General features: G+C 47.2%; 1 protein-coding gene across 1 annotated transcript; it reads right to left on the reverse strand.

Moving 5' to 3' along the window:
* Positions 1–479: 479 nt before the first annotated feature.
* Positions 480–23,956, reverse strand: RAB40C (RAB40C, member RAS oncogene family). The gene is made up of 6 exons (XM_010212084.2): positions 23,759–23,956; positions 9,268–9,328; positions 7,629–7,689; positions 3,632–3,709; positions 2,906–3,128; positions 480–1,222 (listed from the first exon to the last, which is right to left on the reverse strand). The coding sequence occupies exons 1-6, from the start codon at positions 23,898–23,900 to the stop codon at positions 942–944; spliced, it is 846 nt and encodes a 281-aa protein (XP_010210386.1). The 5' UTR covers positions 23,901–23,956; the 3' UTR covers positions 480–941.
* Positions 23,957–25,546: the final 1,590 nt, after the last annotated feature.

Here is a 25,546-nt window from a genome sequence, read left to right on the forward strand (position 1 = left end):
TCCCTCTGTTCCTCAAGTGATTTAAGCCCCAGTCCTACCTGCAAGTTTTAGGGAACGATCACAGTAAAATAGCTTGGAGCATGTAACACAAATCATCCTTTCCTTCTGCCTATGAAGCATTAAAAAACAAAAGAGTAAACCCATGGCATGATTGAAAGTCTCTTAAAGCATTAGTACGTTTCCTGCTTAAATCTCCCAGTTCTCCCCTTTTGCTAACATTGGAAGAGTTAATCCAATGCTTTTATTTACATGGCTGCATAAAATTTTCCCTGACTGCTTCTTAAAAAAAAAGAAAATAAAAAAAATCATGTATTTATATATATATATATATATATATATAAAATATTTACACAAAGAAGGCAAGGAGGCAAGCAAACTGCTTCCTTCAGCTTCTTGATTGGCCAACTTTTTTTTTTTTTTTTGGCAACAGCAGGTTAATGTCCTGGTGGAAACTGCCATCAGTCCCCTGTCCCTATTTCTTTCCCCCGCCCTACATCCAACGAGCACTATTGCACCAGCTATCTGTTCAGGAGTCCAAGAGTTAAAGTTGCAGCATAGACTCTCTTTGCCTACTCCCTTAAGCCTCTCAATCTTCCATTAAATCCATTCCTCTACCGAGACTGGATGAGCTTTTTCTCCTTCCCCCTGGCCCAGCCCAGCAGCTGTTGAATTTTCCACCCCAGGCGGAGAGGCAAAGCCCAGAGCATTCTTGGAGGGGCGCTGGGCAGACTCCCCTCCCTGCCAGTCCAATGAGACCCAGCCAGCACCGCACTTTGTACATGAAGCCAAACACGAGCACGTTCCCAATCTTGCGCGCGCCATCGGAAAAGCAACCAAAGCCCATCCGAAAGGATCCAGTTGAAAAGGGTTAAGTGTGCAAACATCTGTACATTGGTGGGTGAGTGCGGATATGTCGAGGAGCTCACGGTGCGTCCATCCTGCTAAGAAATCTTGCAGTTGTTGCGCGAGCAGTTCTGTGGGGGGCTCTGGGGAGGGCGAATTGATTTGGACCTCTTCAAGCTGTTACCTTTGCTGCTGCTCCCACCTCCGCTGCTGGCCAGGGAATATGAGCGGCCGTGCATCATCACTGCGTTCATGCCGTTTGCCATGGAGAAGGATTTCAGGTGGCTCTTGATGGTGACGGGCAATGGCAACTTGTCAATGAGGTGGACTGGAGTGCAGGACACGATGGCTCGGCAGCACAGGTCCTGCAAGCTGAACACTGGTGGAAGGAAAGACCTGACAGTCAAGACTGCAAGGACAGGTTCTTCCTACAACAGTTCTTTATGCTACGTCATTCTTGTTTTAGATTATAAGAGCTAAAAGCCTTCAATAGAGAACAAATTAGTTGGGAATCCTTTATCCTCAACCTTTTGTCCTAAATTCGAGGCAAGCTCTGTCTTTACAGCTCAGCGTTTGTTTTGAGACACCAGCTTTTCTGGCAGCACTGGGTTAGATGCTGCTACCACTTCTCCCAGCACAGCAGACAGGAGAGGTAGAGAACTTGCTCATCTTCCTGCCTGGTTCCTCAAGCTACCATTCCATAACCTGAAGGACAGACGCAGGGAGAGCCGACAACAGGCCCTAGGGCTGGACATTGTCCCATTTGCCACCGGTTTAGTAAGGAAAAACCAAGGAGCAGGCTCCTTGCTGAGTGACTGCAGCTGCAAAGACACCACCAAACCAGAACAAGGCTCAGCCACTTGAGGCTTCTCAGAGCCTACGCAGTTCAGTGCGAAACACACAGATCTGCTTTGGGAAGCCTAGTTGGGATTTCACAGCAACTGGCCACATGAGGGCATGCTTTTACCTCCAGCAGGCTGCAGCCCATGAAAGCCTCTCTGCTATTCTAAAGCAGGCAGTGCAGGAAGCCAGAAGTTAGAAAACCTGCCTCTGGAAAAGATTCAGGAGTGGGTGACAGCAGAGAGCTTCACTGCCAAACCAGAACTGCTGCTACCTACACTGGCTCAGCAGAAGGCAAGCACAGAGCATGGTGTCACACAGCACCAAGGAACCTACTGTGCAGATGCAACCTGCTACCTCTGGCATGAGCAGTCCCCGAGGTGCCACTTCAGCCCAGAGCACTTCCCTCCTGCTCGGCAGCTTTGCACAAGGACAAAACAGCAGCACACCAGCAAGGTCGGGCACAGGGATCTGGCGTGGAGGGGCTGGCTTGGAGGGTCTTCTGTCCCACAGGACCCATATGAAAGCAGACACCCCCAAAGGTGAGAGGATAAAACTGCTGCTGCTTAGTCTGTCAAGGGGGCACACTGCCACCTCCAGTCAGGAACGTAGGGCCTAGAACTATTCTACTTCAAATGTAACACACAGAGAAACAGCACAGGCTCAGCTCCCACTGTTGATGTGGGAAGGACAGGCTGGACTATTCCAGGACACTGCTCCATGTCCCAAAAGGCATAGAATTTAGTCCCTACCAACATTTTTTGTGTTGCCTTGGATTTGCTCAGCCTCCATGTCTCTCTGAATTTGGATATACAGGCTCAGACAAGGATAAGGACAGAGGTGCCTACACTTGGATTCATCCCCCATAAGCATTTGATTGAAGTACTTCTAAGTTGTGAGGTTAATTGCCCTCAGCCTCATCTAGAGGAGAGGGAGAGGTGCACGATGCTCCAGAGCAGTTGAGAACCTAGACGTGCCACACTGCACGCTGGAGCTGTCCATGCCTCACTGCCGGCTGCAGGGCTCCTGCAGAAATCCAGGCAACTTGATGAAATGCCTCAGGGTTTGTGGAGCAGCACCCGAGCCACAACTTGTCAAGTGCTTTCAGATCTCACAGTTACTAGCAAGCCTGTCTCCCACTTGAGGGGAGGCAGAGAGCCTCCATTTCAGCCTAGCCAGCTGCCATGTCCTCCCTACTCAAAGTACCTTCCTCAGTACTGACCTCTGTTGGGTCTCCAGATCTTCTCCATGCCATGTCGCATGAGCACGATGCGAGACAGCTCCGTGAAGGATTCAATGACATTGAAATTGCACAGTGGGCTGACCTCAAAAAACGTCATGCAGTTCTTCTCAGCATAGGCCCGGGCCTGCTCTGTTGGTACCTGCCGCTTGAAGGCGAGGTGAAGCCTGTTTCCCACCAGGATCCGAGGGACACCTGGGGCGTGCTTTAAGAGAAAGGAAGAAGGAAAAGCATGGTTTGCCTTTAGTAATGGGATGCATTACATCCAGGATCCTACTTACCTTTAACAGCAGCAGAGGGGGGAGGAATAGAAGCTGCTCTGTGATGAGGAGTGACTATCAAGAAACTGGTATTAGATGATGGAAAAGGCTAATTTGGCTTCCCTAGAAGCCATTTTAGACGTAATCTCCCTATGTTTCTTAGCTAATCTCAGGCCTTTTGCTATTACTTGGGGTTTATACACGGGAACAGGCACTTGCCCTCTCACTTTGCTGAATAGTAAACTGCAATGATTCTCCACAGCAGAAACATTCCCAACCCTATCCCAGGGTGCAGCCTCCCAGGGTTTTTAATCATAGATCACTGCGCTCATGCATCAAGTTTAATCTTCTTGCACTACCCATACACACTGGCTCTTCACAGGCATAAAGGCCTCAGTGTGTGAATGGTGCATTAAAACACCCACATATGGTCTTTCACTCAACTTACCTCATCTATTTCCTTTATCCACCGATCTATCCCATCAAAGGACCAGCGATTAGTGATATCATACACCAAGAGAATTCCCTAGTAAAAGAGAATACACAATTAGGAAGTTTCATAAAACACAAACTTTAAAAAAAAAAAAAAAAGATGCACCTGAAAAGGTTATTTTTATATTCAGAAATTTGAGGTCTGAAACACAAAAATAACATTTTTCAGTGTGCCTCAGTTTTAGCCCTAGTGTGTACCAGCAAGTCTGAGGAATTAGAGAGGGATTTATCCCCTTTTCTAACAAATCAGCAATGTTGGGAAAGGTGCCAATTCTGTTTCAGCTTGAGTGTCTCCCAAACCATTTATAAAGCAGCAGATTCTTTGCCAAGGAGAACCTGTCTTGGTGACTTTGTATCAGATTTCAGCTAGGATGAATGGGTGGTTTTGCTCAAGCCTGCTTTCTGAAGCTGCTTGGAATAACAATCTGGGACTAGCTGGCAGGAAGGAAGGTTGCGCGACACAAACCCTGTAACAAACCTGACACAGAACCAGAAACAGGCTTTTCCCTTTGCTGCTGTTGCAAAACAGCTACGTTAAACAGCTGGTTGTTAGCAGGTCCTCACAAAGCTTATACATCACACCTATCCTCAGCGCATTCTTCCCTCCTCTAGAATCTGTTCCATTCTGTGTTCCTTTTACTGTTGGGGAAAGAGTTGAGTGATTTCAGTGATCAAGGTAACAATAGTTTGGAGGGTTAAGATCACAGGAGCAGGGGCTGCACAGCCAGGCCTCACATGGAAAACAACCCAGGAGCAATAAGACTAAGCCGAGGGCAAGACAAACCAGTTCAAGATATGAACACCTGGATGTAGACGATTTAGCAGCAAGCTTGGCAGAAACAGACAACCTGCCCAACATTCATCTTGGTAGGAGTCAATGACCCACCGCGTATCCTAATGTTCCAGCAGAGCTGCTGCTTTCTTTGTTCAAACAAAGAGACCTACTACCCAGGCAAGAAACTCAATCCACTCGCCCCTCCTGTAACACACCTTTAAATTTTCTGCTGGATGATTTCTGGCCTGCCTTTAGCCCGCAGAAACAGACCCTAGACCTAGTGTGTCAATACTGCTTCTGCCAGAAACAGTCTCGAGGCCAGACTCTTCAAGCATGCTGGCAAGGGCGGTCTCAGATCTCTTCCAAGAAGAATAAGGAAAAAATATCAGCAAAAATGCAGTATCAGGTTCTTAATAGCAAGGGGGAAGCAAAGATGATACTTTCCAAATGCAAGAAGGGACACAACTGTCTCCCCAAGGTCATCCTCCAAAGTCAGGGCCCAGCTCCATGTGTACACATGGAAAAGTAAATTCTCCAGTCAAGTTTTCAAATGAGGAAGAAACACGGAGGCCAAGTTGTCTAAAACCTCGATTCTGCCCTTATCTTCCCCACCATGAGTATTGAGACAAGCTTTATATTTGCTCAGCGTGAGATGGATGAAGCAGCCTTAAAAACCCCTCTCCCATGTGTGGCATTGCCAGACTCTGCACTTCTTCCAAACGGTATGGGTATGCCTTGAACATCACATTTCTACAGAACACATCTCAAATATGCTTTGTTATTACTACTTTTGCTCCTAGAGGAAACAGTACACAGCCATGCAGGCAGACAGGGAATTGGCTCCATTGCTCCTAACAACTCCAACCAGGATCAAAGGAAAAAGTGTGGGGGGGGGAGGGGAGGGGAAAACTGTGCTAAAGATTTTAATTAATCATAAATGGCCAAATTTCTATTTGCAACCTAAACAGCACTCTTTCCAAAAGCCTAGATCACTGTGAACATCCTAGTATCTCCATACTTACCAAATAATATTTGCTTCCACAAAGCAGCTTTCAAGTGTTATGCACCCCAATTTCCCCTAGTTTCCACAGCATGGAGGAATGAAAACCTCGACCCGAACTTTATACGCACGTTCTGAAACACAAGGTTACGCAAACCAGCAATGGAAATTTCCATCTAGGTGCTGCCTCACACAGCGAGCAAAGACAACAACAGGTTGTCATTGTACAAAGCGGCCCGTACGGACAAAAGCCAAGCGCTCAGTGGAGGCCTACGGAGACCTGTCTGCATAGGCGATGGGGACAAGCTGGACCATGTCCCCAGGTCTGCTTATTGCAGGTAAATTGGACTTACCTGGACCTTGCTTGTGGGGCAATTCCACTTCTGCTGCCAGATAATTTCCTCACAGCATCAGACACTTGTTTAAATCACTAAGCTTTGATAAACGGCTGGACAGGCAGGGGCTGACTCCCAGCAGCAGGACAACATCCATGGAAGTGACGTGACCTGGCTAAGTGGCTGCAGCAACTGCTTTAAGGGCTACAGCGAAGACTACTATAGTTCTTTGCTATTCTTTTAGGGCTAGCATAAGATTTTGAACTTTATGTGCACTGGTTATGACTTTCTGTAGGTGGCCTGAAACAATTACAGAATCACAGAACGCTTAAGGTTGGAAGGGACCTCTATAGATCATCTAGTCCAATCTCCTGCTCCAGCAGGGACACCCAGAGCACATGGCACAGGGTATAAGGGATTTAGGCTCCCATATATAACACTGGCTGTAAAATGATGGTGGGCTGTGTTTCCAGAGTTGGTTCAAGTCACCAGCACGTGAGGACAAGAGCAAGGACTAACTCTAAACCAGCAAGAGAGATTCTGAAGCAAGGCTGCTGGGACCTGCTGGCCAAACACACTGCTAAAAGGGAAGGGTTAATGAGAGCTGCTGTCCTAGAAGTGGGGGAATCTCAAACCCCAGGGAAGTGAGGAGAGAAAAGGAGGCAGATCTCAGTCACATCACTACGTTAACAAGCCTCCTCCTTGAGCTAAATTGCTCACTGAAATTTATATATTGCTCACTGCTATTTATAAATGGAAAAAGATCAATTTATAACTGATAAGAAGGAGGGCATGGTCCCAAGCAAAGGGATATATTTGTATTGAAGCTCTAGAGTTTTTTGAATGCAGTATGGGTGAAGTTTGTCTTCAAACTCATGCGTTGCACTCGATGTGCAAGTTGGAGGCCTGTGTGCTCTCCCACTAACACTCCTGTGTCTCGCGCTCCTGCAGTACCTGGGAAGGTGGCCTTAGCTTCCAGGAAGCTGCCTCAAAGCCACCTGCAGCACTAGAGATCTGCCCAATCACGAATCAATGACAAACTGTAGGAGGCATGAACAGCACATGCCAGTCTAAGGTGATCTCATGTCTAAAGCACAAGTAAACGTGCAAGAAGTCTAAGTTCGTTTAACTTGAGGAGAAATTATCCTGGAGGCTCCCTGTCATGTTACTACAAGGATGACTTTAGCATAGCAAGTAAGCATTACTAAAAGTTTTTTTTTTTTTTTTTTTTTTTTTTCCTCTCAGAAGAACTACAAGATATTTCTGATGTTCAGAACTTAGGCTTTTTTTTCTGGAGCAGGACCCAAAGGAGAAGTTCAAAATTTAATGCTTTGTTTCATGTTTTTAAAAATGCACTTTAAAATCCAACTCGGTTGCTCTAATTTCAGTTTGGTATCAAACACGCAAGCTGGAGGAGCCCTATTTTTGGAACTGACTTGAATGCAGCACAAATGGGAAGAAGTCCATGGGGAAAGCTGCTGTCATATTTAAACAAACTGGACAAGCCTCAGAAAGCACCCGGCCCCGCATTAAAGCGGAGACAGATCCAAAGTGAGAATTGCCTTTTCCTCTATAAGCTTTGCCTTCTCAGCCCTTAATCTAGAAACCAATAGCAAATTTAGTCTGCAATAGACCTTTTCTGTAGCAAAGTCTGTCCCTTTCCCTCCCTTCTTTCTCACTGTTTCACAAAAACGGAGTACTACCCAGCAAAGAAATACGGTGCATTAAGATAGTTCCCATCCTTCTGATGCTTGAGGCGCTGTTCTTCAGAGCCTTTAATTACAGAGTGAAAGACTTTTTACAGCAAATATCTCCTCCTAGAACACTGACAGCACGCGCTTACCTGGGCTCCTCTAGAGTAGGATCTGAAAATGGTACAAAATCTTCCTTGTCCTGATGTGTCCCTGTAACAAAGAAAACTAAAATTACATCTGTGAATGCTAAAGAATAAAATCCCATACCACACTGCTCTTGTTGGACTAAAATCCAAGCAGCACTGACATCCTTAGATTTTTGAAATATGTATGATACCTGAGCTGCTCTGCAAGGTATTTTCAGGAAAGATCTGAAGCTATTCGCCATGCTTCCCATGGCGCAGACACCAACAGGATCATAAAATGAACATAATCATCGAAAAGAGGAAAAGTTTTCTTGCACTAGCTAGTTTCATTGACTTTTCCAAACAAGTTTTAGCCAAATATGAAAGAAAGAGCCTCTAACTAAACCTCCTTGACACACCTAACCCTACCCAGGGCTCAGGAACACAACCAGGGAAGTCCTGCTCACTGGGAACAAGGGACTTGTCAAACACTAACCCTTCTCCTGGATTGGATGAGCAAAGAAATGCTAAGGGGTAATCATTAAGAGAAACATTAAAGCATTGTAAAATTTATATTGTAAGCATTTCAGAGAAGGTCATGTTCTCCAATTTTGGTAGTACAGGACAAAAAGAAAAGAGCTTTGAGGGAGAAGCAAGAGGTGACTACATAGAGTTGAAATGTTAAAACAGGCATCTTACAAACAAGAGGGACAAAAGAATATAAGAACCCCGCCCCCCAAAAAATAACCCACCAAGCCAGAAGAGGTAATTTAGGCATTTCTATTTATTCATGACAAAAATGAGGAGATGCAACTGAAAGCAGCTGTTGAATTAAACACCGAGTCAGCCACTGAGGCTAAGAACCTGGTTTGCCATTTAACAATTTACACAGATATTTCAGTTGATACAAGCATTGAAGTGGAAATTTAACTCTATATTCAAAAGCCTTTGACTCCCCTTATCAGGGCAAGGTGAAACCCAGAATAAGACCCGGCAGCCTCTTATCTACAGGATTCTTGTGGCAGTTTCTCAGCAGTTTAAACCACAGGCATAAAGCTGGCCAGGAAGACTCTGGGTCTCCTGCCTCCACTAGCATGACAGGGAGTCACAATTGTCCCAAAGCATCCTCCCATCTCCATCCCAGTGTCAGGCCACACCAGTAAATCCTATTCTCTGGGGATTTATTGTAGTCTGTGACACAAAAAGTGAACCCGATTCGCTGCACTACTTGGGTAGGAAGTTCTAAGTCCTTGAGAAATATCCAGGCTTCTGCAGAGGCAAACAAATGGCTTCATATGCTCTTCTCCTCCTTTTCTATTCCCTCGTACATATTCCTCTCCCTAGATGTCAAGGAAAGTCCAGTACTACTGCCAGAATAGTCCTGCTCTCCAGTGACCGAGGGCTGTATGGAAATAGCCAGGGATCATGGAGAAAGAACGGTATGGGAACACTGGCAAAGAGGATAACCTGCTATTTGTGCTACTCATCAGCAGGAAGCGGTCTGATTTGCTTCTCCTTTGGGAGAAGAAAAGCTAATAAAGTCGCCCTGCACAACCAGGGAATGCTCTGCTTCTCCATCATTCAATACAGCACCGCACTATCAGTGTTCCTCTGCTGGCAGATGCTGCTCTCACAGTGAATACAATTTAAAAATCAAACTCACCAGAGCTCCAGCTTGACCCTCCTGCCATCCAGCAAGATAGTAGTGGTCTTGTAGTCAATTCCTGAAAGGAAACCAACGCAAAGCTGAGCAAGAGATCGGCCAGAAACTGCCTTGACCCACCCAGGCCCACCATTCACCCCTTCCCACAAAGGGCAATTTTCTCCCTCTTGCCATACTGCAAGTTTCTGGATAACTGGAACACGGACTTGATGAAACAGAAACAGACTTTGCTTCAAAATTCAGAGCAATTTTGTGTAGCTTTTTCTCTCTTCCCCCAAAAGAAATCTTCCCCCCTAGATTGCCTCCTTCTTCTGCAGTCCTGGGTAAAGCCTGCCACAACTCTTCTCTCTAGAAGCTGCTTTGTGACTCTTCAGATTGATAAAAGTGAATGCTCTGTGAATGCTCTCACTACCTAAAGCGAGAGGATTAAGTCAGAGACTTTGCGGGGGTGGGGGGGAAATCAGCCAGAAAAATGAAAAATGCCAAAGTTTCTCTGATGAGTTAACACGCAGACAAGCATCTTTGAATGAACATTGCCTCCTCACACATTCAAAGGAGGATTTAGAAGGCAGCAATACTGAACGCCTGCCCAAGTTTACAACCTCTTCTTTCCAACTATGGGACAGAATAGAAATTGAGAAACACTATACTTGTCAAGGAACTAAAATTTATATATAAAAAAAAAAAAAAGGCAAATTCAAGTTTGCCTCACTAAAAGAGATCTCCAGTTTGGTGGTAAAGCAGCACCTGTTCATATTTCACTAAGTTTTGGAAGAACAGCGGCTTCTTACACATCAGACATACTTATTCCCCAGGATACATGACAACGTGTACTGCCAAATTACACGGCCCACTGTCAGCACGAGAAAGAAGCTCCATAGAGCAGAGACGGGTGAGCCCAAAACTCCCTTTGGTGCTCCACCAAGGCAGAGGCATGGTCCATGCTTCAATTCCTTTTCCTACAGAGAAAACTGAGGACTATCACACAAGAGTCAGGAAAGTTTATAAGCAAAGGCTGATGCAACCTAGACTGATGTTTTTTTACCCTTATGGTTGCAGATCAAAGCTCGTGAAAGGTTCAAGCAACAGTCTGGTGTATTAGAGGCCTCTTCTGCTTGGAGGTTCGGGAAGGAAGGGCTGCGCAAGGGAGGAAAAAGTGGAACCCATCTAAAACTTCAAGGAAAGCACCTGCATCCCGGCTTGGTTTAAAATGTGGCACCATTCAGACTGAAACATGATTGTTGTGGCATAAAATGCTGTTTTTTATAGAGCCACAGTATCAGAAAAGCTAACCCACCCCTCTAAGCAAGATTGGACTGTGCTGGCAAAGGCAAAAAGCACCGTTATGAGGCAGCCACTGGAAAATGCAAGCAGTCTTTAAGGAATCACAATGCCTTCCCTCCTATTAGATCAGCTTTATTTTCCCCTCTGAAGCCTTGATTTTCCATCAAAAACCCACGACTGTTTCCCATCATATTTCCCTTCTCCTGTAAGGACAACGCTGCCCTAGTAACCTCACAGGCAAGTTTGTCAATAAAGCAAATGGATTTTCCTTCTGAGCCATCAGCAGGAGCTTCCTCTCAGTGCAAAAAGAAATTGGATTTTAGCCATCGTAGGGTGCTATAAAAAGCAACAAAGATAGTTATCTCAAATCCCAACCATTTCCAGTGCTTTATCATGGAAAAGGGATAGTTCACATTTTATCGTCCTCCAGAGACAAGTGAATGACCTATATTTATTTTCATATTGATTTCAATCCCCCCTGTCCCAAGTCACAGCAAGCAGCACCACTGCATTAGTGGAAACAATTCTGCTCTGCACCCGAAGGATGGGCAACCTGGGATGAAGCATCCAAAAAGATGGGTGCTTCAGCCATTTCCCTCTGCTGTCCTCATTCCGGAACCCAAATTTCTCTGCGGCCTGGGCTCTTATGACAGTGCACTTAATTAAGCCAACTAAGAAGAGCAATGTAGTTTTGGGGGCACGAAGGCCACATGCTTCCAGAATGCAGTTGTCAGGATGAAATCATTCACTTGACCCTTATCTCAAAAATGGTTTAGGATCTAGGAAGAGAAGAAAACTCAAGTTAATGCAAACTATACAGCTACAATCCCAGGTATTGACAGCTACAAGGTTTCGCATTCACAAACCACCTACTCTGCAGGTTGGACATTCACGATGTCCTCAACAGAGAGCTGCTGGCCTTCTGCAAACATGCGAAGTAGGCACAAGAGCAATGCTTTAAACACCCATTCTTACCTGCAACTGCACCGAGTACCGTAACTCAAATGAACACGGGCCTCTTGGGTGCAACACATGCCCCTTCTTGAACTCCTGCTATTATTCATCCCACCTCCAAAGATGTTTCAGAAAAATAGGCAGGCAAATAATGTTCTTTCACCCCCATGTCTGCACTCAGAAGGCAAAACATGCCAGATAGAGCACAAGGTGCAGCATAAGAACTTGTCCCATCCGAAACAAGCGATGGAGCCCTGTTTTGGGACAAGCAGATTGGGCAGAGAACTAAAAATTCATTTCCAGTGCCTTCTGCAGAAGTATGATGAAAAGTGGAGCACCAAGTCTATTCCTTCACTTTTGGCAAGAGCCACGAGTCGGTTGTTTTTATTGCCTGGCCTCAAGATATCCCACATCTTCATCCTGCATTTATATCCTTACCAAGGACTGGAAGTAGAGGGTAAAGGCTTTTTCCCCCAAAGGTTGTAACTTGCAGCACTGGTAGGAGACTTGGTCTCACGTACACTCACATTAAAAGCAAAGCTGTTTTGACTTTTATTTTAAGCTACATTCTGCATTTAAACTTTATCCAGTAATGTGGCTTGGCAGAAAGGGATGCCCTTTGTAATGTACCCAGATTTGAACTACGGGTTCAATTTAAATGGGAAAAAAAACCCAGCACCACCAAAAAACAGAAAGCAAAGCAAAAAAAAAAAAATCATTTAAGCAAAGAGCTCTAGTTACAGGTTGACGAAGACTAACAGTTTATGCAATGGCCACACTGGGGAAACCATGAGCTCCTGGCCGCCTCCACACTCACACACTCACACAGTGCATCAGGACAGCTCAAAGTGACGCCCTTTCGAGGCTGCCTCAGCATCTCCTGGGGTCTGTTCTGCAGCTGGGTACTACATAAATCATTATGTGGATGGTTTTGCCATTTCCTACCCAAAAGCAACCACCTGCAGAGCTCACACAATTGTGAGCAGTTGCAATCTAAAGCTAAGAGCCACTACCTCTATTTTATTCACATTAACCAATTCTTTGGCTGTGGGCCATGAGGACCAGCCTCTCAGCCCTTCACCTCAGCACGCAGAGCACCGGGCTGCAGCAGGGAGATGAGGCAAGTGGCTGAGCTGGCTTTCCTGGACCCACCTTTAGTAGCTCCACGGCTCAGGCCTGGCTTTTCTTTGGTGCCAGGGATTTTGCAGGAGACCAAGCGCACCGTTTCCCACCCCGCAGCAGCCGCTAGGTGCCACCATCGCACGGGAGCTTTTGGCAGCTGACGGCCTCTCCGGCGCTGCTCTTCCAGCCTGCAGCAGCGCTGCTCTTTTGTCTTCGCAAGCCCGGCAGCGCAGGAGCTGGCGGGTCTGGGGAAGTTCAAATGGGATTTGGGCAGCTCACAGGGTTTCCCCCTACCCGAACAGCTCCTCTGCTTGCAGCGCCTCCCTTCACAACCAGCCTTTCGTCTCGCTCAGAAGCGGCCTGGAGTGTCTAAAACACAACGCGCTGCTGCACAGCCCCGCACGGCAAAGCTGCAGCCTCAGCAGGGCGGCCGCTCCGATCCGATCCGATCCGACCCGCGGCTGCTGCTCCGGGAGCCCCGCCTGGCCCTCCGGGCACCCAGAGGCAAACACCAAACAGCCCTCCTTCAAGCCAATTTTCGTTTATCAAGCCATCTCCTTCTTGACCAATATCTAGCCTGCTGTAACAAAACGAATGCAGCTTGGAAAACAAGTCTGGGCGGGGCTCTCATTTATTCCATCTCCTCTGCTATTTTTTTCCAGTTCCCCTTGATGCTCCTACTTACCCTGACGCCATTCCAACTTATTTTTTGAGCCGTAAAGCTACTTGGTACAGAGTAGCAAGTAAAGCAATCTGCTGCCACTGACCTCCATATCGGGCACTCAGTTCCCTTGGCAGAATGAAGCTCCACATGGCTAGTGCCATAACCAGCTCCGTCTCCAGAAAAGCCAAAAAAGGTCTTTTGACAATCAATAAAGAAGAACTCCTAGAAATCAGGCTTCCCCATGGCCTTGGGGAGGCACTGCATGAATCTTTACCTACTCTAAAACACTAATTTAGACCACAAAATACTTGCTGTTAATAGTTATATGAATTGGAAGAAACCTTAGAGTTAATTAAAATTTGACCTTCCACCTGAAAGACTGTACCCATCTTACTGGGAAATAAAACCCCTTCAAGAAAAATGTCCATTTGCTTGGAAAATTCGGAATTGTTGAAAGAAAACTGGGGTATGTATTTAATGCTACTCTTAGGCCCTCCCTTTTTAGTTTTATGTAGTCCAAACTAACCGTTCTCCTCCAAACGGGCTCTAAAAAGCCAACCTCCCCAAATTAATGGCTCCACTATCCCCGCATAAACATATACATTTAGGAGACATAAAAGGAGGCAGCTGGAGGAGCCCCATTACAGAGAGATGAAGGGACTCAGAGTTAGAAGAAGCCACAGCAGGTTTTTCTGGAAAGGTTCTCAGCCTGTGCACAGCCACACTGGCAACGTTATCTTACGTTTGCATCTGTGGTGCCTTTGAGAAAAAAATTATCAGCAAATCTGGGTTGGAGAACACGCCAGGTGACAGCTGGAGATCTCTTTCTAAAAAAAGGAAAAAGGCACTCAAGTGAGACACTGACATATTTTTAAAGACAAGCTTGTTTGCCTTCCTAGAGGTGTTTTAAGTTGTTTCTATCTTGCATGAATCACTGATTGACCCAAGTTACTTTTGCTCCTTGACTATTTAAATGGAGTGCTTTCTCTTTGGGAATTCATTTTCTTTTTTTCTGTTAGTTCACTCGCAAGAAATCTAGATTTTTTAATTAAATAGGGTTGAATTCATTTATACTTCCAAAGAGGGAGGTTGTCTAAGCCATTACGAGCAACATTACATCCTGTGAACAGTCAAAATCTCTGAAGTGCACAATGACAAGCCAAGGCCCAACCTTCGTTCAATGTGTTATATACAATTAAGAAAATAATATAAGTAAGCTTCGCCTCCTCATCTGCCTCAAGACTAGATGTTATCATCTGCTTTTGGCTTCCTAGGCCTCCTAATCTTAGAAGTGTCTTGGACAATCAAAGGAGCACCATGGAGCTGTGCGTGTTTGAGACGAAGCCACCTCTTTGGTGGGAAGGCTGCTTTGCAGGCACTGCCAAAAGTCTGCTCCGTTCTGCTCCATGAAGGACTGAGTTTTTAATCCAGCAGAAAGTATATTAAGTAAGAGTATAAAATATACTCTTAGATTTTATAAATATATACTTAAAAATATATTTAAATATATTTTAAAAATATAAATATAAAAGTATATAAGAAAGTATATAAGAAAGAAATCTCGAGTAAGCTATGAATTCATGCAAAAATCAGTACAAGGATTGCACCTCTGTATATATAACCAGATTACAAAGCTGAAGTGTTCCTTCACTCTGATAAATTCAGCCTAAAGCAGCTAGTGCAGAACTTAATTGACCCAAATGCCATTTATCAGCTGAGAAGCATCCAAAGATAACTCTATTCCAGCAAGAACCTGGGTGTTACAGATGTTAACTAACATACTCTTTGCCACAAAGCAGGGGGACAAGGCAACCATCATGCAAGGCCGAGGACTTCTTCAGAAGGTGAAGAGCTCCAAGAGCCCCAACAAAGTTATCTGACCTTAAAAAGAGAGCGCAACAATTTGCTGTAAGCCACAAGCCACAGGGGTGAGCAATCCTCCAAACAACGTATAAGGTCAGGGTCATGCATTCACTTACGCAGTCTTCAGGGAGAAAGGCAACAAATTATCTTCACCAATAACAGGGGTAAACAGAGCACAGGTTTTAAAATAAAGATGGAGCCACCTCAGGTCTGTGCTTTTTAGTGTTGATGTTTACCTCAGCTGCACTATTTCTTCCTGTTAAGTGTGATAGCGTTCCCAAACAGGATTGTAGCAGAACTATCCTAGCGGGTGCCTGGAAGTGGGGGTGGGAAGAAGCACCCACTTTTACACTACACTGCTGCACAGCAGCCTGGTTGAGAAGCTACGTTGAGAATATGGACACCAAGGTCCAGCTCTCACTTGGCCTCCAAGTAGTTAATGATGCTCCCTCCTGGCACATCATATTGGCTTCTTCTGCAACCAGTTGTGCTAATGGTCATTGTGGCCTGCTCAGAAGAGAGAAAACAAAATCCATTCCCACTGCCCATCTCAACAGGATAGAACAAGCACCTTCAAATCATTTCACTGTTAAGGACTTCCACTGAAGAACTGCGCTGCAAAGACATTTCAACGCTTTCCTTGGAGTCCAGGGAGGCAGTCCTAGGTGCCCATGTCACAGAAGGAACCCGCTGTCTCATGCCAGCTCCTTCCAACTCAAGTGTCCAAGTGCTTGTTAGCTCTGCAGGACTGAAGAAGCTGCCAAGCACCTAGTTCAAGTTCAATGCAGTGGCAACTACTATCTGTAAAAACTTCAAATGACCCAAACTTGTGGATTTCTTCTGAAGAATGCACTGTCTTCCACTCAGATCCACCTAATTTCAGCCGTTTGTTTTAGATTTGGATCAAAACTCTGGGATACAAAAAGCTGCTTATTTTGGTATTTGCTCCGGGCATCAGCATCGTCATTGACTCCTAAGGACTCATGGGCAGAGGGGGCCATCAAACAAATAATTGCTTGTTTGGTTCTGTAAACAGCAGAAGTAAAACATATATTCAGAGTCCAGAATTGGAGAATACTCTGTTTATCAGCTGTCTGCTCCACAATTCAGCAGCACAAGCTTCGCTATGGTCCTTGCACACAGCGGGACTTTGTTCTCTGCTCAGTTGAGGATGGCAACCGCCTCTGAAAATAGTGTTTGGAGCCAGGAGCAAAGCTGTTCCTAGAGCTCAAACTATTCCAACAGACACCCAAGAAGCCAACAGAAAGAGTCAAGAGTCAGTCCAGAATCGGGAATGTTAAGTGGATTTGTTCGTTAGAAGAAAATCAAGATTGATTTTATGCACAGACGCCACGACAAACAAAAGAGGTTCTTCATGCTTTGCCGTTCAGAGCTCCATAAAAAAAACTATACAGCTGCACTTGGAAACAAAAGGCAGTCTATGAGGCGGGGAGGAAAAAAATCCTGGGGCACCATAACAATTTTCATTGTTGCTGGCTCGCCATACAGTCACAAAACTCTACTCGCAGACAAAAAAAAAAAAAAAAAAAAAAAAAAGGCAGAGAAGCCTAAAATAATTCTATAAAATACCTTCAAAATCCCAGTATCTCTAAGTGCTGTGCATGTTGTGACACGGGAGGCGCCGGGTGCGGGGTCAGAGCCCCGCAGCAGCAGCAGCCGCCCGACGCGCGCGCGGCAGCTCAGGCCCGGCCTCTCCGCTGGCCTCGGGAAGGCCGCGCGGCGTCGGCACCGCGCGCCCAGGAAACGGGCCGGTCTCCATGGCAACTTGGACCGAATCCTGGAAGCCTGATGCTGTTCTCGCATCTCGAGCGGGTCCCGCGGCCGGGAAGGAATCGCTCCAAGATGCGAGCGTGGAAATGGATGCTGGTTTAATGTTTCTGTGAACTATTTCCACAGATGACAACCGGTCTCGAGGGACTTGACCTACAAGCCCCATCCTTGCCCTTAGCGAACGGCTGCTGCCGTTAGCGAAGCCAGCGTCTTTCTATGCACTCCCCAGAAACACAAAGCTTTGCAGAAGCATTGCTGCAGCTCCCAAGCCTCGATCCATGTCTCCAAACCCTTGGCTCTTCGTGAGGGCTGAAGCCTCCCAAGATCCTCCTTTTGACCTGCAGTCACCGCAGGATAATCAGTTGTCCCTGCAAGCAAAGTGATCTGGACACAGCCTTGTTAGCAGAGCAGCGCTGATGACCCAGAGATACTGTCTGAAGGATGGGGGTAAAGGAAAAAGGCCACAGTTTGTGGCAATGAGAAACCCAGCTTGAGAGCATGGATGGCTGCCCTAGGACTAAACCGCAGTTCTTGAATATCCTTGTGGCTGCTACCTGGAGAAAGCCAGGGCCTCCTATTTTAAAAAACAGGCATTTTATAGTTTAAAAGCCTGCAAAAAGAAAATACAAGGTGGAGGGATTTCTCTGAACACAACTGGGGAGTGAGGTGCAAAAAACAACAATTTGCAGAGCCCGGCAAGTGGTACAATAAAACCCCAAAAACTGGCCAAGAAAAAAAAAAAAAAAAGACTAAAACCAAAGCTCATATAGAAAATAGGTCAAAATGATATCCTTTTAAAGAACATGCGTTTTTATTGAGTGAAGCATTACTCCAGAGATGCCCAGCGCCTTTTATTAAATTGTCAGTTAAATAGAGCTCTTCAGTATTCCCTCCTGTCTGCTTCCTCCATGCCATTAAGGCCTTAAGAACAAACTCTGTTAGAGTCACACAAAGATTTTTGCCCAAGTTCAGTGCTGTATATTGAAACAGCTACAGGTGAAGCCCTGTACAGGTGAAGGGAAGAGGTGCCCGAGTTTTAATCATAAAACACTAGCTGATTTTCTAATAGAGTGACAGAGCAGAGGGAAAGAAAAATTAGAAGAAATTGAGGTACAAAGCTCAAAATCTTAGGGCTGTCAAAGTTTCCTCAGTAAACAGAAACATATGAGCAAACCAAATTTCAGAATTCACGCTATAGCTTCACTATAAGCAGAATTTTTGCAGGAATAAATCTGACTCTTGGGACAGGGGCCCGACTCCTCTACAGCCCAAGGAAATTTTCTTGCACGGTCTTAGCTTCACCAGAGTCCCAACTCACACCCGAATATTTAGCAAAAGGGTGCAGAAAGCTCGAAGATCTTTCACATTGAAGCTTTTCCTCTCACATAGTCCAAAACCAAAATGTGACGTGGTGCTTCTGTACTACGGCTCATCTAGCGACAAATCTGGGATGTCGGGGGATGATGGGGGCAGGTGGAGGAAATCAAGGAAATTAAAAGGAAATGAGAAAAGAGCCAGGTCAGAGGATCTCAGCAATCAACCCTGGGCACTCAGCGCAGCTCTTCGCCAGGGCAACAGAAAGATGTTCTGCTTTGCACAGCGGAGGAGGCAGCTCGAGGAAAACCTGCCAGGGAGCAGCTGGGAACAAAAGCTGATGCAGAGGGGGAGGAGGCGGTGACATTTCAATGGGTTTTCACATGCAGTTTATATACCAAAAATAAAGGGAAGTGGACAGTGCCATCTTAGGATCTGGGTAGCGCTAAACCTACTCGTTTAAAAACAAAACAAAAAACAAACAAACAAAAAACACTTCAACAGTAAAAAGCCCCTTTTAACTCCAGTCGTTAGAAGACTATTTCACCATTTCTGATTTACAGCACTTGGTCCAATTGCCTTCATGGACTCATGGCTCAGCTACATGTAAACAAGCAGTGGAAAAGTTTCAATATGGTACCTTAGCAACTATTTTTTAATGGCAAGAATTAATAAATTAACAAGGGAGAAGCAGGGGATGCTAGAGATGTTTCCCATTCAAAGCTTGCTCTGATTACATGCAGATTTTGCCCCCCTGATGACAAGGGAGCAAGCAGCCTGAAACAGGTGAAATACATGAGGTGTCAGAGGAAAAACGAGAGACTTCACCTTCCTGGTCTGTCTTGGAAATCTGGGAGGCGAAGAATGAAGTGCACAACAGACAAGGGGGGAGTAAAAGACAGCGATTCCCTTTTTTGCTGTCCTTGAATGCACCCGCTGTGGTAAAAATAAGTCTCTCGGTGACTAACTTGCAGGCTACTACACGGCAAAGCTAAACAGTTTCCCAGGTGACACTTCTGGATGCACCAAGCAGTTAGACTGCACCACGGGCAAGGAGGTAGAAGAGGACCTTATGGAGAATGTAATTGCTGAAGAGAGGGATTCGAAATGGCCAGTAAAAAGGGATCTTCAAATTTAGTTAAATGGACAGGAGGATTCAGAGGAAAAGACATTAAAAAAAAAAAAAAAAAGGGTCATATGAGAAGACATTCTGGTCATTTAAACAGCAGCTTTGAGGTCCCTGGGCAAAGGGCACTGGCTGGAAGAATCTGAGCAGAGTCTTCAACTGTTCATTTAATACTATTTCTCACTGGCTTCTGATCAGGGAAAGGACATCAAGTCACCTGGCTCTAGATCCTGAATCTGGGAACCAAGAGTTCCAGCTAAGCAAAAATACCGAGGAGCAGCGACAGATATAAGGAAGTTCCTGCAGCTCCTGCCCCAAAGCCGAGCTCCCTGAGTAGGTATCACTGGGAAAAAGTCTTGGGAAAGGCTCACATGGTTCTATCTGAACAAGAAAACCTGTGAGTAACTATGGTCGTTAAGCATTTAAGATGTCTTTTCCTAACATTTCCTTAAATCAGCTAATAAGGGTGAACTGAGAAATTGAGATGTTCCTCAGCAAGTCAATACAGTGTCCCCAGTACAGTAATAAAACACCTAGGAATGGGCTTTAATAAAGATACTAAGCCTCAACTAAGGGATGATGTTGAAACTAGCTGTGAGGAGGTCACGGCAGATGGGATGACCACGAAACCCCTACAGCAGGGCAGCATCTTTCAGGTGAGCTTTCATAGGGTCCTGGAAGAGCTGAAAGAAGGAGCTCAGAGGGCAAACATAAAAATTCCTCCTCATGATGCTCTTAACACAAGTTAAGGTCAGGAAAAGTTTCCTTAACACACCTTCCTCCTTTCTTATAGGAATAGCAGTAGGTGAATGGGAGGAGACTTCTCTAGGAAAAAGTGTGATAGACAGATTAAAGCACATTACATTCACATCCTTGTCGTGAAAGCAGCCCAGACCCCATTTTGTGTGCTCGCTGAGCACTGTATCATACGGCACTGATGGCATTTGTGCCCATCAAAGATCCTTGTCTAAAGAGGCCTCCACATGACTCACTCAGTAGTGATGCAGAGCAGAAGTGAGCAGGTTTCTCAAGCAAGCCAAAAGACGAGCTAAACAGGATTTTTTTTCCAGTGTAAGCATATGAATAACTAGACATTCAAGAGAGGCACTATGACACAGTATTGACAGTGATAGGTTCTCCTGTGCAGAGCTCAAAGTGGTTGCTCACCTGAGCACATGCCCAGTTCCTATTTTCATGTGTGGCTCCACCACATCTACTTGCCCAAAACTTGCAGGCACAAGAATTTCACATCTACTTGCCTGAGAATCTGCAAGCACAAGAATTTCTGTCATGCTTTGGTATTTGGAGAAGGACAGAAAGCAAATGGACAATAAGCAGCAAGTGGTCTGCGTAGCTGACTTGCAGCCACGAGTGAGGAGGACAGTTTTGCTTCGAGTCAGCTATTCCACCAGCGCTCAGATGACAGGGACTGGAGTAACCTCCCGCTGTACCTTGGCGCTTTGAAGGGGCTTTTTAGCAGCCACCAAGAAGTTCTATGTCCAAAGCATTTGCAGGTCTCTCATTCTTAGAATCATAGAACCATCACGGTTGGAAAGGACCCTCAGGACGGAGTCCACCCCTAAGTCCTTCAAGATCATCCCTGCTAAAACTCCTTGCTAAGCACAATAGGAATTGTGCTTTTAAGAAGCACCTAACTCAATATGCGATGCCAAGTTGTGTTGAGAAGTGATACTTTGGCTCAAGAATCCTGAATAATAATGGAGAGAAGTTACAATGATGCTCTGATTGAGATTATGTTTTCAAATACATATGCATATGTGTGTATATATACACACATACACACACACACACATATATGGTATATGCAAAAAAAAAGAAAGAATCCCTCAAACTCTTTGCTGCATACCAAGCATATGAGCAGCAGCAATATTTTAGAGCTTCCCTCCTAAATTTAAGTCTTTCTGGGGAAAAAAGAAAAGAAAAACAAAAACAACAACAAAAAAAGAGAAGAGCTGAAAGGAGAATATATTTCACTCTCCATTTCAAAAATCTGTGTTAAAAGTTACCCTCAGGCAAAAAAGTAAAAGCAGCAGACCCCCAAAGAGACAAAAAGCATGAGCACAATTACTCTATGCCTTCTCTTCCCCAGAGATTAGGGACTAGGGAAACAGTCTGAAGCAAGGGATGTCCTAACCACAAAATACATCTAAAGCATATTTCATTTTTACACTGATAATGGCAGAATACATTTTCTGGACAGACTGAGAAAGCAATACATGAGGTGCAATATTTGTTTCAAGCAGGGGCACAAGGCTGGGAGGGAGGTGACAATGAGGGTACTCTTGGAAGCAGAGATTTTAAAAATAACCACTAAATAACACCAGTTTGCTGCTTTACAACAGCCTTAGCTACACCTCCAAAGGGTCAGACAGAGAGAACGGGGGGTTTTGCAAGTCTGCAACAGAGCATAAAGCCTCTTGCCTTGCTGGGTGACAGGTTCAAAGCTGTTAGAGCGGGACAGCTCTTTGGGCAGAGGGCAGAGCCCTCCATCTGCCTCCAGCTCACAAGGGCCCTGCAGCCCCCTGAGCCAGCACAAAACCTGCCCCACGGCCCAGCGTCTTCGCAGCAACCGCCCAGCGATCCCAGCGAGAGGGGAAACTGCATTGCCAAGGCTGTCAAGAACATCAGCAGTATCAAATTCACGCAGACTGCAAAGCTGCTTGATCTGATTAGCCAAAACACATGCAATTTAGCACAAGTGGAGATGAGAAAAGCATATTTTGGTATGGTATAGCTGACTATATAAAGTTCAGTGCATAAAAATGGGTTCTGCTTCCTCCAGAGGACAGCAGAAGACTTTTTAAAGCCTTTAAAAAGACTACTTTACTGATATTTCTTTTTCCAACCAAAGTAAGGTGTTACTCTCTTGTTATAAAATTGTGGGTGCAGACACAAAACTTTTAGTTACGGAGATAAACAGCAACAACAAATGGTTCTTTGTACTACCACATGCACACTTTTTTTTCCCCAGTAATATCTATTATTTCACAACTAAACAACAGTCAAAACCATTTCTGTTAGAAGACAATTCCAATTCAAACCAGCTCCCCTGCTATAGTAAATATTAGTAAATATTTATCCCAAGGAGCAATTACATAGTTCCCAGCAGAGGTAGGTTCTCCAGAGGTACAAGGTCTCTCCAGGGAAGCTGAGAAGCGTCGAGCAAGGTGAGCCACATGAGCCCAGCCAGGCAGCCAAGCAGGTGAATGACACCACGATCTTCTAGTTCCAGAATTTCCTACTCCAGTTGCACAAGCATCTCCACTTCTCTGAGTCACTGCTTCCCCAGAAATACCTGCAGATCAGGTATGCTCTTGCTTCAGTTCTTAAAATGATGGCAACAGCTCCTCAGGACTATTGCACAGCTTGAAACTGAGCCACACTGCTCCTTTAAATGCTAAATTCAGCCAGCTTCAACCCAAAGTGTCCTGAAGCACCCGATGCTCTCACACTTGATTATCTCAGATGAAAGAAAACACTGTTCCAGCCCTCAGGTTGGCTCTGGTGAGGACACAGGACCAAATTAGATCGCTTCTGCCAAGCCTTTGAGGCCACTATTTTGCATTGAGGATGGTGAAATCTATGACAGATTGAAAGTCACCCCAGGACTCTTACCATGCCAGGCAGTGTTACATTTTAACTGCAGCGAGGGGATGCAGGAAATAGCATAGCGCCACTCCTCGCCTCTTAATTATAGTCTTGTGACACTATAGTTAATGGCCTGTCATGGGCTCCATTATAAACCCCGGTGCTCGCAGGAGGCAGACGGATGAGGCTGCACTCAGCACTCGAGTACCAAGTCATAACAACGTTAGCCTGCAGATAACATTACTGCTCTTTTGTTGCAGCCCTCGCGCATCCCATCCTTTTAGTGCCGATCAATCCCCGCGTTAACCCCTGCCGCGATGACAGAAAATCAGATTGGGCTCTTTAAGCAGGATGCGCAAGCCGAGCTCTGCTTGGGCATGGTCCAGCTCGGCTCCGGGATTTGCATGTCTTGTGATTACATCAGACACCAACTTCTCCAGCATCGCTCCAGCCGGAGCCTCCGGGAGAGCCTGGCAATCATAAGGAGCAGCCGGCATCTTCCCACTACCATGACCGCAAGCCCTGACAAACTGTGTTGTGTTCTCAGTTAACAAAAAAGACACAAAAAGGAGTAAAGAAAGGGAGAAAAAAAAACACAACCTAACTCTTCCCACCCTAAAGCTGACTTCTTTGTCGACAAGGGCACAACGCAGACTAGCCATCCTGTACGTGTGAGCGGAGCTGCGGCTCGGTGACGAGGGCGCCAGCAAGGCCCGCAGGGGCAGCAGGGCCGCGCTCCGGGGAGCCCCGTCCGCCGCCCTTACCGTTGCTGTAGGCGTAGGGGGACTCGGAGGCGCCGTCCTGGAGGCTCTCGAGGATCTCGCCCTTGCCCACGTCGCTGTCGCCCACCAGCAGGAACTTGAGCAGGTAGTCGTAGCTCTTCACGGGGCTCCCCTGGGTGCCCATGCTGCCTGTGGCGGCCCAGGGGGCACCTGCCGCATGCCAGGGCCCGCGGGCGGCGCCGGCCGCTCCCGGCGGGAGCCCGCGGCTCCCCCGCGCGGCGGGGCAGAGGGGAGAGGGCGCCGCGCTCACCGCGAGCTCTCCATCCTCCGCCGAGATCCGCTCCGATACCTGCGCAAGGGACACGGCGGGGCAAATAAGGAAGGAGGGGAAGCGGCCCGAGGCCGCCGCAGCCACAAAGGGGCCCGCGCCGCCTTCCCCCCGCCAGGCCGGGGATGGAGCCCGGGCCTGCCCGGCGCGGCACCGCCTCCCTCCCTCCCCGCGGCCCTGGGCGCGGCGCCCCTGGAGCCCCCGCGATGGCGGCGGCGGCTTCGCGCCGCGTCCCCTCGCTCACCTGGCGGCCGGGGCAGCCCCGCCGCCCGCACGGCCGTTCCCCTGGGCGCCGCCGCGCAGCGTCCGGGCCAGCCGCGGGGGAGGCCGAGGTGAGCGGCCCGCGCGGCGCCCGCTGCCATAGGCCGGCGGCCACGTCCGTCACGGCCGGCACCGCCCCGCGACGCCGACGCCCACGCCGCTCTGGCCTATCAGCAGCTGCGCCAGGGAGAGGAGGGCGGGACTGGGAGCTCCGCGCTGGCGGATGGGCTTCGCCAGGCGCGGAGCGTCGCGGACTACATGTCCCGGCGTGCCTTGCGAGGCGCGGCCGCGGGCGAGGCCGCCGCCCGGGAGCGGGGCATGCCGGCAGTTGGAGTCCGGAGGGCGCGCGGGGCCACCCCGGCGGGGCGCAGCCGCAGCGTCCTCAGGGCGCCCGCGCGGGGGGATGCGGCTCCTGCATGGCGGCCTCGCGGGGAGCGTCGCGCCCACGCCTGCCCCGAGCCGCCTGCGGGAACGGGAGCCTGCGCCCGCAGCCTCTCCCTCGCAGCCTCCTCTGCAAGGCCCGTGCCGAACACGGCGTCCTGGCTAATCCTTGCAGAGCCAACCCGCCTGCTTATTAGCTTCCCAGCCATGCTGCATGGAACAATTAGCGTCATTCGTAAACAGCCCCCTGTTTCCCTGTTCCTAGAGGAGTGAGTGGGTTGAACCAGGAGGAATCATCTGTATTCCAGGGAGGCCGCTGGTTGCCTCCTCTCCTGCCCACCACCCACACAGCCCCCTCCTGCTCTGGGGAGTTTCTGGTGATTTTGAGTGCTGGGAAAACCGCTGCATGAAACCACTGGTGTTTGGGCCAACCTTATGGTTTTCCAGGAGCGGTGGGCACCTGGAGATGCTCGGAGCAGTCTCTTCTTGACATATGTATACACACGTCTGTGCCTATAGGTGGGCTCTGGCTCCTTGTTCCCCTTTTCTCCCACATCTTTTACCTTCATGATCATTTCTAGCTGAATTCCTATCTTACTCTCCTTGTGGACCTGCACCCTTCTCCACGCAGGCAAGGAGAGCAGGGCAAGCATCCCGGTCATGGATAAACATGGCCAAGGGTGCCCCATGGGAAGATCCTCCTTGCTGCTGGAAGCACCTCTGGGCTAGTGTTACTGCAGCTCCCGGGATAGGAAAGCCCTTAGGACTAACCTGGAATTACTATGTCCATAAAGACGGGCTCACACGTGTTTCCCACGAGAGCTCCTTCCCGAGGGGCTGCAGAGCAGCTGCTGGGGCTG

The sequence above is a fragment of the Tinamus guttatus genome, unplaced genomic scaffold (assembly GCF_059628265.1).
Source record: "Tinamus guttatus ecotype Peru unplaced genomic scaffold, ASM5962826v1 Tinamus_guttatus_pri_ptg000172l, whole genome shotgun sequence".
NCBI classification, from domain to species: Eukaryota; Metazoa; Chordata; class Aves; order Tinamiformes; family Tinamidae; genus Tinamus; species Tinamus guttatus.